Source organism: Colossoma macropomum, unplaced genomic scaffold, assembly GCF_904425465.1.
Source record: "Colossoma macropomum unplaced genomic scaffold, Colossoma_macropomum, whole genome shotgun sequence".
Lineage (NCBI taxonomy): Eukaryota > Metazoa > Chordata > Actinopteri > Characiformes > Serrasalmidae > Colossoma > Colossoma macropomum.
Window position 1 is genome coordinate 13,857,686 of NW_023494799.1, and position 18,216 is coordinate 13,875,901.

At 38.3% G+C, this 18,216-nt stretch overlaps 1 protein-coding gene across 1 annotated transcript in view; it reads right to left on the bottom strand.

Moving 5' to 3' along the window:
- Nucleotides 1-18,216, bottom strand: part of cntnap5l (contactin associated protein family member 5 like) — a 167,114-nt gene that overhangs the window by 65,250 nt on the left and 83,648 nt on the right. The window contains 3 exon segments of the mRNA XM_036587197.1: nucleotides 5,227-5,411; nucleotides 14,247-14,450; nucleotides 16,618-16,765. Of these exon segments, the coding sequence (XP_036443090.1) occupies nucleotides 5,227-5,411; nucleotides 14,247-14,450; nucleotides 16,618-16,765 (537 nt within the window).

Consider the following 18,216-nt stretch of genomic DNA (forward strand, 5'->3'; position numbering starts at 1 on the left):
CTTTTGTGACATTAATTCAATGTGATGCATTACCCCAAAGCAATTTATATATTACCACTCAATTATTATACAGTACCTATAAAACAACTACACAGGAACTGTCCACTTATTCCAAAGCGTAACTTTAACACTACACTACAGGAAAGTTCCTGTATAAAAGATACACTTTTGTAATTACATGAGGCAAAAAGTTGATACACATGTGTAATACATAGGCTGTACCTCTGTAATCCATCTGTAGCAATGACTAAATCATCAGTAGTTACAGTGTTGTTGCATATGTTATTCATGTGTAACTACACAGTTATTAGAGACACAATATAAAGTGGCACCCAATTATCATTGCAAGAGGTCATAAAACTTCTCAGTTTCAAAATTTGATGTGTTGTTCCGTGCTATTTTCAATTAAACAAAGAGTTTAAATAATTTGTACATCATTTCAATCTGTTTTTATTCACTTATTGCACAGTGTCCCAGCTTTTTTTGGAAACAGGGTTGTATTATAGTAGCATAGGCTCAATTCTTGTCATTAAAATGTAGATAAATAAATTTGATGTGATTATAAATAGACAACCTATGTCATGTCCGTGTACAGGCTTGTGGTTGCCGGTTGCTATTGGCTGCTTTTAGCTGATGACTATGGTAAGCGAAGAGGTCAAATATGTATACGTATTAACTGACAAAACATTCCTTATTGGGGCTGAAACAGCCTGTTTTATATTCATTGTTATTGTGCTATCATGAAAACCAATGCATTTACATACATTCGTGTATTCAGCATAAGGAGTGTTTCAACCTGCACTGCTTTTTGAACGAGGCAATCAAGACAGAGGTTATTTACATATATATCAGTTTGAAAACTGGTTCAATTCTAAGTGATAAAGAAAGGTTGTAAAATGCTCCTATAAAAAATTATGGCTGCTTTTGGCTCATAAAACCACACAAATATTATAAGTGAACCTCAGGGGATAAAATTCAAAATGCAAGAAAAAGGTAAAGCAAAGTTTTTGTATTGTATTTGTAAGCTGAAGTTCTTGCTTACCACATTTTTCTAATGATTTAGCAAACGAATAACATGTGCACTTTATAAATAGGCTTTCACACTTGTTTGCCTTCAGTTTTACTTCTTGTTGATTGTAGTTTTAATGGAATCGATATGTTATAGATTGTTCTTGGCCTGCTTTTGGAAATTGGGAGTGGATATACATTTGCTGTGCATTGATTTTAGAGAGGACTGTTTTTTTTATCCTGCTCTGCAGCTGTATAATAGGGGCATATGTAAGGAATGTGGCATTATTTAACAACGTCTGTTCTTAATCACGTTGGTCTTATCTAGGTCTGTTCTCACAGGTGACTCATAACCCGACCTGCTCCTAGTCAAGGTTGAAGGCTCACAAAAAAGCGAAGCTGCTAAATATTTCAACTATTTGTTAAGAGTGGTATCTATAATAAATGGTCAGTTTCTAGGCAAAATTGAAGCCATAAATCATTTAGGCCAAGGAGGCTTAAGAAAACAGAACTTATGTGCTTTCTTGTCAGGGATAATTATCAGCTAAGGCAGCAAGAGAAAAAGAACAGTGAATAGTAAAAACACATGAGGAGTGTTAGAGACAAATTCACAAGAGTACAAGAGGCCTGACGGAAGATTGAAGGCAATGATGGTGGAGAATCCTTCATAAATAGCTTTTATTCATGTTATTTTATTTGCTTGTGAAAGCATTTGTGGGGAAAAAAACGTGGAGCATTCCATGCTCTGTTTGGAAGTATGACTAATTCTCTTTCCGAAATTTCTGTGAAACAGTGTGAAACATGCAATATGAAATGCCATATGGTGTTGTTATGGTTTTGGTGTACATATCACACCAAATAGGTGCCTCGGTAGCATAGAAATACTTGCCAATCACATTCAGAAAAGTACAGAAAGCTTGGCAGGCTCACTGACTCACTGTTCTATTTTTGTGACTCCTCTCAAATGTTGTGAGGCGTTCAATATGAAATAGTAATGTAGGCTTGATCAGTTCACTGTGTACAGTAAAGTACAGAGAACTGTGCACTGCACTCTTCAAATAAATCTCAGCTTTGATGTACATTTCTTGGAAAACACTGTAAAGTCCCAAGAAACAGCATAAAATATTTAAAATGTTTGTATGATATTTTTCACACACATATTTCTAAAAAAGACAGAAATATAATTAAACATGTCTTAAAACCAGCTGATCAGACCTATCCTATAACTGTCTGGGTGTGGCCTAATATTCTGATGAGCATGCTTGATTGACATTCCTCAGTCCAAAATTCTCATCCTGCATCACCACTGAAGCAGAAGTAAACACAACAGTGCAAGCAGAGGGAAATGAGTGAAGTGGTCACGTTCATGAACCCACAGAGAGACTGTAGGGAGCACAGTTTTCTTAAAGCTGTATAGGCAGAACAACCCACACCAACCTTGTGATTGGTGAGGATAATGCTTATGTAAGTTTGACTCAAGATTAGGACTGCCTAGTGTACATGACTTACGTTGTACACAAGAGCAGAATGAACCTACTTAAGCCCAATTTGGATGGGATTAAACTTATTTGGGCTCCTAGGGTAATTCCCTCTTGTACAGGTGCTACTCTGTGATTTTATAGCCGTCCGGATTTTATTTTCTTTTTAATTTTCACTCCTCCCCAGGCCGAATTACCTACTGTTTTTCACCAAACTCAGAGGTACTCTGGGAATTGTAATCCTGTCTGGATAAAAATTTCTGTGTTTTTCCATGTAGACGTCGTCCTCGCTTTGGAAAAAAGATTTGCTGCTTGCCATATTTGGTCTCCTAGAGTGCATATCAGAGACCCTCCTTCTTCCAGATGTTAAATGCTTTCTGAATCACAAAACAAAAAATTTATGCTTTTGAAGAATCACTTGTTTTGATAAAGCTCTGTGGGCAGAACAACCCACACCAGCCTTGTGATTAGTGAGGGTACTGAGGTAATTTCCCTGCCCAGATCAGCCATGTTGCTTTTTTTTGTTCTCACTCCTCCCCTGAGGAAATTACAAACTGAATTACCTACTGTCTTTCACCAAACTCAGAGGGGCTCTAATAATTTTAGCCCCATCCGGATATTAATCTCTGTGTTTTTCCATGCAGACGTCGCCTCGCTTTGGAAGAAAGATTTGCTACTTGGAAGATCAAGTATTAGGTCTCCTAGAGCGCATATCAAAGGCCCTCCGTCCACCAGAAATTAAACATTTTCAAAGTCAAAGTCAAACCTAAACTGTATTCTTTTGAAGAATCACTTGGTCTGGGTGGTAAACCCAGAGCCAATTTAAGGGGAGCCTGGTCTCGTCTTATTTCTCTCTTTGTATCTAAACCATGACTGTGACACATTAGAGGGCGCCCATGAGCAAGTCCTCAACAAATGGTGGTGTGCAGAGCCAAATGGCTAAAAAAAAAAATAAAATAAAAAAAAACTTATTTTGAACTGTTTGTGGAAAAATGCATTTTGTTAAAAAAGAGAAAACTTACTGTATTTTTCCATTTCTCTACAGCATGCAGGTTTTAGGCGGTAAGACGCTAGTGTTACTGCTACTGAGTGCTGATTGGTTGGCATTACTGTTACTGAGTGCTGACTGGTCAGCATTAATGCTACTGAGTGTTGATTGGTTAGCAAGCTGATCAGCTCATTGGCTGAGTGAAGCAGTTACTGCTCACTGACATCATGAATGAATGTGGTATTGTTGTAAAGTCCTACAATTGGACTTAAAAAGCGCTCGAAAATAACAGCAGTGTTGAAATATTTTTATGCTGTTCTGAGTTCAGAAGATTGATTGTTCTTTATAAAAAAAATATTAAGCATTTGCAAACCGATTTTGTATAAAAGCTTCCTAGCAGCCCATTCATTTTGGACTCACTCTGGAGCACTCTACTGTCTAATAAACTAAAGACATTATCAAGTGGCCATTCTGTTCACTAAAACGTTGATACCATATGCTGCCTGGATGAGTGTTATCAGGAAGAAAAAGAAAACACCTATGAGAAAAGCGAGATCTTGTAAGCTCACTAATGGGGTGTTTGTAATGGCAGCTACAGGTATAAAGCATTATTTTATATACACACATGCGCAATATATTCAACTTTCTTAAAGCTTTTTTTTAGAACATTCTGTAGAAGTAAAGATTAGTTGCCTTACTGTTCCTTAAATATCTAATGTTACATTTTTATAAAATTAAAAATACAACCCATTAGAAACTGATGTGTAAACTTTATTGCTGTCCAGATGTGAGAGTTTCATCTCTGGGCAGAATTTTTATTATTTTTTTTTTTTACATATGCCGCCCTCATATACAGATCTACTCTGAATAGAGCTTTAGAAAGAAAACACAGATTTTACTCCCCTGGGTTTTAATTTTGTGCTAAAATTGTTCTGAATGCTCCCATATCTCAGGTACAAATACAGTTCCTTAAAGACGCAGCCACTGAAAGGTTCTTTAGGGAAGCAAAAGCGGTTCTTCTATAATGTCTCTCCAAGGAAACCTTTCTGACACCTTTCTTTTTAAGAGAGTAGAGCACTTTTTCTATTTCTTTGATCACTTAGATGTAACAGTAATACTTTGCTTTTGACTCTCAACTGGTCAAAGATTGTGCATCTATTATCCATTGAATTTTATGTACTAGGCCTAATCCTGAGGATCTTTCACTGAAAAACAATCCCAATCCTGAAGAAATTTTAGGATTGATCAGGCCTAATTCTGAGAAAGTTTCAGTGTTGATCAGGCCTAATCCTGAGAAAGTTTCAGTGTTGATCAGGCCTAATCCTGAGAAAGATGCGGTGTTGATCAGGCCTAATCCTGAGAAAGATGCAGTGTTGATCAAGCCTAATCCTGAGAAAGATGCAGTGTTGATCAGGCCTAATCCTGAGAAAGTTTTAGTGTTGCTCAGGCCTAATCCTGAGAAAGATCAGTGTTGATCAGGCCTAATCCTGAGAAAGATGCAATATTGATCAGGCCTAATCCTGATAAAGTTTCAGTGTAGATCAGGCCTAATCCTGGGAAAGTTTCAGTATAGATCATGTTGGCCTAATCCAAAAATAGCTTTGGTGTTTTTGTTTTACTTAAATTTAAAAAAGTAGCACAAAAACTTTCACAGATATTTTGGTTGAATGTAATAAAAAATAGGATAATAACATCTAAAAAGTTTAAGATTTAATTAAAAAAACGTTTTGTAACATAAGCTGTAAACCTCACCTCATAGTCCACCTCCAGAGAGTCTTCCTGACCCTGTGTACGGAAGTGCTGGGTGTCTCTGTCCACTGTGAAGTTCACCTGCTTGTTGAAACGCTCTATGAGAACAGAGTGCCATAGGTGGTCGTCTAGGAGGCTGCCCGACATTACTGAGGTGTGCCTGCCACTGGACTGGGGCTTAGCATCATCTGTGCAGAGAGAAAGACAGAGAGAGATAAATAGAGGGGTAGAGAATATCAGTCTCCTGGCTGTTGGGAGAAATAAGAACACCTGAACCAGCTGAACTACAGTACCAGTCAAAAATTTGGACTACTTAATAACCAAAAAGCGATATTCAATGACCAAAAAGTGCTTTTTTAGTGCAAATTATATTTTACAGTCATCAAAGTAGCCCATGTTTGCCTTGATGCAAATCTTCACTTGTTCACTACATTCCGCCTTAATCTCTCTCCTTCACTCTCTAGTCTTTGGCATATTCTCAAGCTGCTACGTGAGGAGCCATCTGCAACGTTTTTCCAAGAAACATGATGTTTCACATATGCTAAGCACTTGTTGGCTGCTAAAAAGGAACTTAATTTATTTAATTTCCAGTCAGAACAGCCATTTTACATGCACTCATTTTTCAGTGTCAGAAAAAAAAGTAGTAAACATTATTTACCAGAAAATTACACAGAAGTCTCACCAACTAAATATATCATATTTTTCAGTGTCTCTCCCCTTTTTTATTACAACTTTTTTTCCTTCCATTGCAAATAGCAAAGATATTTTTCCACATCTCCAAAGTTCAGTCTTAGAAGTTGGTTGGTCATGATCCACATAACTTCAAAAACACTCAATTATGTTGAGGTCTGGGCTCTGAGGTGCTCATTGTTCAGGAAGGCAAGTGTTTTTTTTTTTTTTTTGCAGAAGTAAGAGAGGAGCTTGATTTTCTCCTTTCTTACAAAGATGAAAGCTTACTGTTTATCTGATGGTGACAGTTTTGGTGGTCTACGAGGTCTTGCATGGTTCTTAGGAGTCTGTTTTTTAACTTGGAAATTCCAAAACAGTTTCTTGCAGTATGTTCATTGATTACACTCTAAAGCTGGGCCTAAACTATGCAATTTTTTTGACCTCGTTTTGCCCCCTCTGACAAATGTTCGCAACCTAAAGCGATTTTCCAGGTTGGGCGCTCGAATGGAAGCGACTGACAGTGTAGACGATCTGATGTGAGAGAGGAAATGAGTCAATCTTTAACCCTCCGATTGATCTCTGAGGTGATTAGAAGCCCTCCAGTGTGTGAAACTCACTGGTATTCAAGTGCTCCCATGTTGCCTGGCCTCTCCAGCAATGGCTGGCTGCTAACTCACTCACCATAGTGGTGCAGATGTTAGCTTCAATGGAAACCAAATTTTTGGTGCTATTTTTTATTTTTTTGCAACCAATCAGTTTAACAATTCTTCTGGAAATGTTCTTTTCCAGATTGGTAATGCACTCTTCATTGAGATCTTAGACATCTTCTCTTTTGTCTTCTGGTTGAGAAATGAGTAACACACTCACTCTTTCCACCAAACTCTTGGGAAACTGGGTGAGATTTCAGATTTACAAACATGCTACAGGATAGTTTAAAGCTCTTCAGAGATACTCCAGACATAGTTACAGTTGCTAGGCTAGGAAGAACCAACTGAGTGAACTAGTTTGGCCTGAGGCAGACCAGTGCTACATCTCTAGTTATTTAAGATTACCAAAGACTGTGGGTGAAGCAGCTAAACAAAGACTTTCTGTTGAATTTATATCTGAGGGTCTATTTTTCCCTAACAGACAGCACAGAATCATAATTGGGTTTATTTTCAGGGACACCCTCCCCCTTCCAGAAATTTGATTTTGAGACATTCAGGGGGTCAAGAGGTTAATTAGGGGGTCTCGGACCCCTAAGGACCTCCTGTATTTCACACCTTAAATCCCTCCAATATTTTCAAACATCTTTGATTTTTATGACTCAAAACATTCACGAGTCCTGTAGATCGAGATGTGAAGCGATGTAACTGAATGAGTGATTAAGGCAGACAAAGAGACAGCGAGGGGAGAGAGAAGAAAGGTGCATGCACTCAGATAGAGGAGCTGCCTGTTGAGTTCAGGCAAAGAATTACTCTCTTTACAGTCTGAAGTCACAGCCAGTTCGTAGTACATTTTTCTTCAGCTCTGATAGTGACATCTGCTTTCAACCTCATTCATCCCCAGTTTGTGTTTTCGTTATACCGGGCCAGCTGAACGTTGTTAGTATCACATGATAATAGGTGGGCTCTGGGATTTTGAGTACTTTTCGTAGCCAAAACTTGTTATGTGTTGTACCTTCTTTTTACTTTATCATCCAGTATGCGTGTCCTCACACCAAAAAAAAGACAGGAAATGGAAGCTTTAGCGAAAGTTCTGCTATAAAGACTTGAATGCTACATCATTCAATCATTCATTCATTACTCCTGACCAGGAGTTAGGATTTGAAGTCATGTAGTGTACGCCCAGCTGAAGTGGCTACTGTAGACAATGTTCAGACTTTGCCAAATACAGTTTCAGCAGATGTGAAAGGTTTATGTTTGTGTGTACAGACTCGATGTCTAAAAGGGTAAAACTAAAGATGAGGTTTTGTGCTGAAAGCTTGTGGCAGCATCTTAACGTGTGTGTGTGTGTATGAGAGAACGGGTCGCTATAGCAACACCTTTCTGGGTAGCACTGGAGGTGAGTGTGAAAGCCTGCGTGTGAGCACTTGAACCCAGTGTCGCTGTAAACATCCCCCTCGCTCTCCTCATCTCAGCACTCTGTCCTCTTCACTCGTTCACTCCGCTCCCCCTTAATCCCTCTCCTTCACTCTCTCACCATCACTCTCTTCTCCAATTTCAATTCCTTTGCAAAAACCCAATCCCCTCTTATTCACACTTATCTGTCATCCCATCTCTCTCTCTCTCTCTCCCTCCCTGGCCCTCTCTCTCCTTATCACTCTCTGTCTGTCCGTCTCCCTCTCCCCCTCCTTCCCACCGTCTCTCAGGCTCGCTTTCACTCTCTTTCTCTATCCACTGCGCCTGTAAAATGGAAATCATCTTGGATGTTTTTAATGAATAAAATGGCATCAAATATTTTTTTTCCACGGAACTCTAAAAAATGAACAGAACACTGTTGGTACTCTGTATGTTTGAAATGGTGTGGCTCTGTGTTGAGCTGCTAGTGAGCAATGAGGAACCCACTGCAGTGAAAACAATTCACACCTCTCTTCAATGACGACTGTGCCAAGTTAAAAAGGACTGCACAAGTGCTACGTTCGTCATATCAACAAAAGGTTGTTCATTCACTTTTACTTGCTACTTTTACTTGCTCTAAAAAATGCACTGATTACAACATCTGTTACCATCTGATACCATGTGATGTAAGTCTAGTGTATGTTGCCTCACAAACGAACAAACAACTTAAGCTGGCAGTGAACAAGGGTCTACCAGCACAGTGAAGTGTTGCGGACGTCATGGCTGTGGGACGCAAACTCGTTGGTCACTTTATACATTTTGCCTTGGAAACACCACAAACACAACCGCTTCCTGAATATGGGTGAATGTAGGCTAACAAAACAGGCACAAGGCACATGTAGGCTAACAAAACAGAGGCAAGAAAGTCATCATTTGCAGTACCAAAGTCCATACATGCCAAATTTACCCTTTTTGAATTAATAAAATTTAAACGTATAAACGTTAATAAAAACGTAGATTTTTTTGAATCGTCTTTGTAAAACACGCTATAGAGATACCATATTGTTCTACCAAGTACATCACCGCCTGCTTTTAGCTTCAGTGCACAGTGTGGCACAAGTTAACAAAGCTGCTGTAGCTCAATTTCTCAGCATGTTTGCTTGGCCTTCTGGTGCACAACATGTTCTTTTGAATGAAACGGCTTTATTTGACATTGTCTACAGACAGAGTTATCTGTAGGGGTTATGTTTCACATGCAGTGTGCGCACTAATGTTGCAGCAATCAGACAGCATTTTTGTACAGTGTAAGCATATAAATCATAGGCTTTGTCCATGCATGATGGTCTATTTAAATACACAGTGTGAGCTGTCACAAAAGAACAAGATCTCTAAAATCACACACTGAATGCCTGACTTTAGAGGACACTCAACAACTCAATCAACCAAACAAATGACTTCAACAGCATGATAAACTCAACAAATGAGCTTCTGGGATGCATTAGCCTAGGATATGATTCCTGCTGACACTGTGCTACACTGATGTTGAAAGAGACAGATGATGAGCAGGAATCAAAACTATGAAATGTACTTTTCTTTTATGCAACAAAACCCTTCTCTGCTGCAAAGCTACTTGATCCAAGGTTGCTAACCTAACATATCTAGCTAATGCACTTCATTTAAAATCAGCTAGATTGTAACAATTTATTTGTACATCATACTCATTTACACTAACATCTTAATTCTAGGTAATTTACTTATTATGGGCAGTATTGGCAAATATCACCAACCTATATTTGGTCTGAAAAAAAAATATTAATGCATCCCTAAACAAACCCATGTACACCTGTCATAAATAGCATTTAAACCTTATAAAAACACTTTAATAAATGTTAGCTAGCTTGCTCATCTTTGAAGACAGAGCTCAAGTTGATTCTGTTTTGAAAATCAGTCACATATTTATTTATTGAAATGTGTTCCATCAACGCTACTGGAGGAAAGAATATAACGCAGACTTCAACTGAGGGACCTCCAAAACAGGAGGGAATTGCATTTCATGGCTAATATGAAAAATGATGGAATCACACTTTTAGATGAGCATTTCTGTTGATGCATTAATGAATCAAAGTAAATAAAATATAACCCTTTCACAAGAAATTCTGGCCATCTCCAACAGTCCATCATCCAAAATTGACTGTAAGACATCGGCAGAACACTGTAAGGAATTAGCAGCCTATATGTAAACATGATCAGATCATAAATCCAGAAGAAATTGTTATGTGTTATTTGTGTTGATTGTTATTATAAGTGATTTTTTTTTTAATTAGCTGTTTCTTGCACGAATAAATGAAGTGCACTTCACTTCATGACTTCTGATTCTTTTATTCCTTGGAACTGACAAATAAAAAGTGTTTTAAAATAATTTTTTAAAGATACAAATACAAGAAGCCCAAAGGATTGCCAGGAATCACAGCATTCTAGATATGATAAGAAAATGTACTATATATAGATACAAACAAGTGAATGTTGCTTTTATCTTTTAACACGTTTGTTATGGTCTTCCTTGTATTTATGGGCAGGTATATGACATTGTGCCACTCTGAAAAACGAGTGACTGAAAGTGTGCACATTGCCAAGTATGTTAATGCTGTTAATTACGTGACTGAGAAGGCAGAGACAGCTAAGGCTAACTACTCTAGCTGATATTAGCTAGATCCAGAAACATTGGAAATATGTTTCTATGACAAACTATAATGTGAGTACATGATCCACTGAGGATAAAATACCCATGTAAGTTGACGAGTCCTCATCTAGTGTTGTACCACTTAGCTGAAGCAAGTTAGCCCACATTTAGCTAGTCGTCCAGTATGAAATCTACCGATTTCCCTTGTTTTGTTTTTTGAAAAATAAAGCATGTTTTCATATATATTTCTTTGTTTGCCGCTAAATTGTTGTGCTATTGATTTTTTAAGCCTCTTAAAACTGCAGCTGGCACCAAAAAGACTAATGTTAAGCTTCCAGCCTTAAGTTAATTTCAGCCAAAAGTACTCTTTTCCTTCGCTGTGGCTAACCAGGTATCTGTTAATTAACTCTTGCAGATACTCAAATATCAAAAGTAGTCAGAATCATTGTGAGGCTAAGCTTGTGTTGGTGGCTCTCAGGGCCATTTGTATTAGGCTAACAGAGGTTAACATTGGCTAGCTTGTATCTGAAACATACTACAGAGCATAAAATATCAACAGCACATATTAGGCAAGGTTATTTGATTCCAGAAATGCATAACATAACCAATAAAGCATAATTCTTCTGCAATAATTTTTTTAGAGTGATATGAGTCTAAAATACACTTAAAGCATAAGCAAATGCTTTTTGTGCACGGCTGCACTGCAACCTGTGTGCAGTAGTGATAGTGAGTCTATCCCAAAAGATCCGATTCTTCAACTCCGACTAGGAATCAGAGTCGACTCTTGGCAAGAGACTCTGAGATTCAAAAAGACTGGAGTCAACTCTGGCATGTAAAATGTTTGTGTGTGAAGCAATTATTGTTGGATTTTCAGGCTTGGCGAGCAAGTCAGCATTACCCTGCTACAGTAATCAAGTCCTTCTGTCTATTTTATGCCAGCGCTGCTGACCACCTGCAGTAAGTGCAAACTCTGGCCACAAAATGTCTAGATGTCTGCACTTCACCTTAAGCAGCTGCATATGCAGTTTACGCTATGGAAATCTAAGCTCTTCACAAATATTCTTCACACTATGGCTGCTATAAACAGGGATTCGAAATGAGAATGTTGTAGAAAACTTGAAAACAAAAACCGTTTTGGAGTGAAACCATTATTTTTAAACATGGTTAACCAGTAAGTAGCATTCTTTGGTTCGGGTTAATTTTCATAAAACTGTGACTACAGTTTTATGAATTTACTGATTTTCCCATTACAAGGCTTTGGAATTTTGTCTTGTAGAACATCCAGTCACTCTGTCTCCCTTCTGCATGGCTTATCTTTATGAAGTTGGTGGTATTGGTTTCCGTTTTAATCATTAAAAATCTTTTACTTTTTATAATGATTTAAGCCAGCTTCCATCAGAAGAAAATCCAGTAGAAGTAGAATAAGTTCCAACTAATGAACAGTCCAAGTTCTTTTTTACTCACAGTGAACATACACCGATCAGGCATAACATTGTGACCACCTCCTTGTTTTTATGCTCATTGTCCATTTTATCAGCTCCACTTACTCTATAGGTGCACTTTGTAGTTCTACAATTACAGACTGTAGTCCATCTGTTTCTCTGCATACTTTGTAAGCCCTGTTCTTCAGTGGTCAGGACCCCCATGGACCCTCACAGAGCAGGGTGGTGGATCATTCTCAGCACTGCATTAACACTGACATGGTGGTAGTGTGTTATTGTGTGTTGTGCTGGTCTGAGTGGATCAGACACAGAAGTGCTGATGGAGTTTTTAAACACTGTGTCCACTCACTGTCCACTCTATTAGACACTCCTACCTTGTCAGTCCACCTTGTAGATGTAAAGTCAGAGACGATAGCTCTTCTGCTGCTGCAGTTTGTGTTGGTCATCCTCTAGTCCTTCATCAGTGGTCACAGGACGCTGCCCACAGGACGCTGTTGGCTGGATATTTTTGGTTGGCGGACTATTCTCAGTCCAGCAGTGACACTGAGGTGTTTAAAAACTCCAGCAGCACTGCTGTGTCTGATCCACTCAGACCAGCGCAACACACTAACACACCACCACCACATCAGTGTTACTGCAGTGCTGAGAATGATCCACCACCTAAATAGTACCTGCTCTGTGAGGGTCCATGGAGGTCCTGTTCACTGAAGAACATGGTAAAAGGGGGCTATCAAAGTATGCAGAGAAACAGATGGACTACAGTCTGTAACTGTAGAACTATAAAGTGCACCTATATAGTAAGTGGAGCTGATAAAATGGATAATGAGCATAGAAACAAGGAGGTGTTCATAATGTTATGCCTGATCGGTGTATGACTATGATCTGTTACAGCTCTAAAAGTGGGTAAACTACAAGTAGGATGCTTTACTTGTCACTACATCTGTGTATCTGTGGCTCTGGTGCTGTTTTGGTTAAAATTAGGTGGAGTTGAGAAGTCGACTCCATCGACTCTGGTAGCAGAGAGCTTGGAGTCATAACTTGTGTGCAGCTGGTAAAGGCTAAAGGCATTTAACTTCGATTAACCCAGACATGTGTTGCAAATGTCAATATGTTTCAACTGCAATTTAGACAGATTTGATGCACAGATAGAAGCTGATTGTCGCATCAGCGTTTGAAGCTAAAAGTTGTAACACAGTGTATAAATTCCACCAGTGGGACCAGTATTATGTAGGGACCATCCAAGGAAAATCCCACTGGTGGGACTGTACTTGTAAAATGGTGTATATATTGCAAGACATACTCCCTATCCCTTAGCCTAACGCTAACCCTAACTTGTCCATATCATTGCAGACCTTTTATCCATCAAGGGCCTAACAATTAATAACAAGAAAGCTGCAATGCAAATGCTATTCAAGTTAAACCATCACTACATCTGTTGTAAACATGCCTATTTGCGTCTCGTCTCTAGACGAGGATTTTCTGGTTTAAATATTAGGAAAACCCCCTTTTGATCATGCATCATGAAGGTGGGAGGAACTTTTGAAAACCTCCTGTGCTTTGAGGCGAATACCTGAGGGAAGGCTGTTTTTCAGCAGGCTTGTTAAAGCAGAAACTAATGTTCCTGCTAGGAAGCTAAATATCACAGCTGTATTTATTGGCCTCTATGTCAGTGGCTATGCTAGCAGCCAGGATTTCTATACCACCAAATGGTAATATTCAGTGATAGACGAAGACACAAAAAGTACACAAAGTTTTGAACTCTGTTAATCTGATGACAACAAGGGACGCAATGCTGTACTTTAGCCTGCAGCCGCAAGTTACTCTCAAGGAATTGTGAAATTGCACAGCATAACACAACAAAAAACATATTAAATGTTAGTTGTAGGCCAGAATGCCCCTTTAACATTTCACCCACTTTATATTGATCAAGATGGCATTCACCGTAAATGTCAGAATATATAACTTGTCATATTTTGTATCTGTTGTAAAAAGGACTATTGCCTAATGTCAGAGCTTCTCCTGATTGGTGGTTCAACACATCTAAGTGATACTATCACCAAGATACAATATCAAAGAAGGTTTGGACTGCATGTACGTTCTTTTTCTGGTGCTTCTGTATCATGAGACACCTCTGTGAGAGAAAAGTACAATGCTTATCTCTCTGTCTCCTTTACTTTCTCTCACACTTCGTACCCAGGTTGAGATGCAGCGCAAGTCGGCCTCTCTGGAGCTCCAGAGTGATGTAGTCTCCTCTTTGTCCCTCGCCATGAACCAGCACACCCTCCGCCTGCCTGCTGCGGAAGCGCAGCGAGATCACGTTCTTCACCGTGCTGGTGGACTTCTGGTTGAATCGGTACAGCAGAGCGCTGCGGCCATCGAAATCCGCCACGTCCGACTCTGAGGAGCACATTAAAGCAAAGGTTCAGTCAAACATCAAATGCAGTTTTCCCCTCACCAAATGTAGTTGATCAGCCAAGACTTGTTGGGTGACTGAAGTTTGCTTCTGTAGTTTATGAAGTAGTGTAAGCATGTAGCCACAAGTTACTCACACAGAATTGTAAAATTGGTGCACTATGCCGTCCTGGCTTTTCATATTCTGAATAAAGACATGCCCACCCATTACATTTCATTACCCCTCTGCCAGTCAAAGCAGTATGGAACTGGAGCTGATGCTAATGAGCAGCTATCAACTTCCATTATTCCGCTACTCATTAGCCTTTCAGCTCCAGTACAAAAACAAAAGAAGCAAACTTCAGACACCAAACATGTCTTGGCTGATCGACTACATCTGGGGTGAAGGGAAAATTGTGTAACTTAGATTTTTGGCCTAATTATAATTTTAACCTTTAAATCACTAGTTACTGTCATACCACTATACATTTGATTTACGTTCTGTATAAATGAGGAAAATGTAAAGAATGTTACAAACAATACAACTTCTCCATATTCAAATCATAATACATCCTCTTCTCTTTTACTTAAAAGTTGGTGTTTATTGTCTGTAATGCATAATTTTCATTAAAATCAATGGCAAGTGATGTGTTTTTGACAGATACAAAAAAGTAACACTTCCTATGAATGTTGAAATTATAATCCTTTAAAAATTCATTTAAAGTGTATTATATTGGATACACCTTATTATTCCAGGAATAAGCTTGTTATCAGATAATTAGATGCAAAATAATTCATATAGCAAGAGTTTATGACATCATAAAGTCATTTTCCATAAAACATTATATTATCAGTTGAAAAACACTGTACACACTAATGCTGTAATGTACACATGGCACTTTATAGGGCTTTATGCCAGTTCATTATTGGATTTAAATAAATGAGTTTCTTAAAGGTCTTTTAAATGTTAAGGAAATTTCATTTCAGCACATAATACCTTAAAGAACATTGTAAGTACTCATGAAGTGAGATAATCACATCTAACTGGTAATACAGGACAGACAACTTTTGTGTATTCAATATTATATAAAATGAGAGAAATCTCAGGGCATGAAGTGAAGCACTGCTTCAATTTCTTAGAAAACTAAAAGCAAACTGTGTGGTGTGGGGGAGTCATTCATGCCATCGAGGGGTCTGTCATACACACTCAGATGTGGATCACTCTGCTCCATCTGCCAGTGCAGAAATGGTTTAAGGCCTGAGTTAGCAATGCTAGCTTAAAGCTATTGCACATTTGCTAAATTCCTAAACAATTCCTGTGTTATAGTACATTACAACATACATGTTTACAATGTTCTTATGAACAGACATTATAATGCATTATGAAACTTGACGTTATAAACTTATATACTCTTCCAACTGTTATGCATGTAAAACTACTTATAAGCCATGATACAAGCTTATGCCAGGCATTGTAAGGTATTACGTATGCCATATAACGCCTTAAAAACACATTAATAAAGCTTTATACGTGATTCATAGGAAGTCCTTGAACGTAGCCTCAGGAGTGGTGCATGAGCAGCTGGAACATGTCACCTACATCCTACAACATTGAAGATGTTCTTGTAAGGCAGTGTCAACAAGTGAGAGCTTTACAATTAAGCTGATGCTTAATGCATGGCACAAGGTCAAGTACCTACAGTGGTGGGGTGGATGAATAACGTCATTGTCATCTTACTTCTAATCATAATCAGTATGAGGTCTTAGAGGTCACCCTCTAGCATGAAAAGTACATATATATATATATATATATATATATATATATATATATATATGACCTTGTCAGTAATTTTAATCTTCAGTGACTGTCATGGTTGGCTTACAAAGAACGAAAGAAAGAATCTGAGCTTAGATGAGTCAAGAGACTCTTCAAAATTGTGGAGGGAACATAAGGTCACATCAAATCCCCATCAGCTGCAAAGAATTTCAGACCTCTTGAGATCTATATTAAAAAAGAATAAAAATCTTGCAAAGGAGAGAATGCTCAGAATGCATGAAGGAACAAGAAATTACTTCAATAATCCTCTTTGAAAAGCACACATGCATATTCATGCACTGAATCATTAATATGTTGAGTATGTGGCTGGGTGTGTATGTGTGTAAGTAGCCTTACTGTAAGTGCAGCCATAGATTTCCAGCCTGAGCCCCATGCCTCCACTCGGGCTTCCTTCTAGAGGCACTAGCCGCAGGTATCTGGTCCTGACGGAGTGCAGAAGCTTGTGCTGGACCACTGAGTCTGTGTCTGTGTTACCTGGAAATGTCTACACACAAACACACACACAAAATATATGGAATATGGCAACCATCAAACAAATACACTGTACTTGGCACCTTCCTTGTACTTATACTCATTAGCCATTTTATCAGGTACACCTACAAGTCGAAGGCCATCCTTCACTTATTTAATTTCCACTCAAAGTCCAATTTTTCCTTTTCAGGAGATATTTCTGAAGATATTAGATGTAATCCATTTGCAGGAAAACTGAAGTCAACTGAAGTTTCCAAAACCAGAGTTCAAATTTAGTTTAGATAAAGAGAAAATGAGACTCCTAACGCTCATGCAAGACCTGGTAGACCACCAACACTGTCACCAATCAGATAAACAGCACTTAGAGCTTTCATCTTTGAGAGCTAGAAGAAAAAAACGCTCCACTCTTCAGATCTGAATAAATCCACAGGTATTTTTTCTCCATCCTTTAACTGCGAGAAAACAACTCCACACTATGAGTCTGAAAGGATGTTTAGCTTCCAAGAAGCTGCTACTGAGAAAAGAAGACAATTTGAATATCAAACAAAGCTGCTGCTGTTCTCAGAGCAATAGACTGGGAAACCCAGATGATTGTATGTTTGGGATTACTTGGATAGTGAGAAGCAGAAAATGCAACCAACTTCTAAGACTGAACATCTAAAACTGCAGATTTCTTTCAAAAAATGAAAACAAGTCTCCTAAAAGGATGGAAACTGGAATAAAAGCAAAGGGTGAACACAATACTGAAAATGTGAAATTATATTTAGTTGTTGACACTTGTGTGTCATTTTTCTGTTTAATATGTCGTCTGTCTAAAGAAAATTATGTATCTCCATTTTTGCCAATTTTTATTTTTCTACCTCATGTTAACACACCAGCTGTTCTTTACCTTGTGTAACATTTTATGATGAATGGACCAAAAGAAATGCTCCAAAATCACTTAGAATAAAATCTCTTTAAATTAACTTACATTAAAAGGTGAGAGGGTTTTTGCCTTCTCCTGTTAAGTTACTATTTTGGAGATATTTGTTTTTCTTTGGACAGTGACAATATGCTTTCTCTTTTTTTCTTACACTGAAAAACAAGTAATTGGCCTCTATAAGTAGAAATTAAATAAATGAAGGGTGGTCCCTGACCTTTGCACTGACATGGTAGTATCATTACTAGTAGCATTGTACTGGGACAAGTGCAAGTGCGTCACGGCAGCATTGCTTGGAATTTTAACCACCTCAGTGTCACTGCGTCTATAAGAACAGTTTGCTAACCAGAGCCATCCAATCAGATTTTAGAACCATTGATTTTATAATGACCAGTGGGTGTAGGTGCAAGGTGGCTATAGCTGGATAAAATGGCAATGTGTATGTCCAAATGTACTCCAGCACCCTGTTTTTTCAATATTTCTTTTGAAATCAAGGGTATTAATAAGAAAGTGGTCCTCCTTCCAGTGGATGTTGGAATACTGCT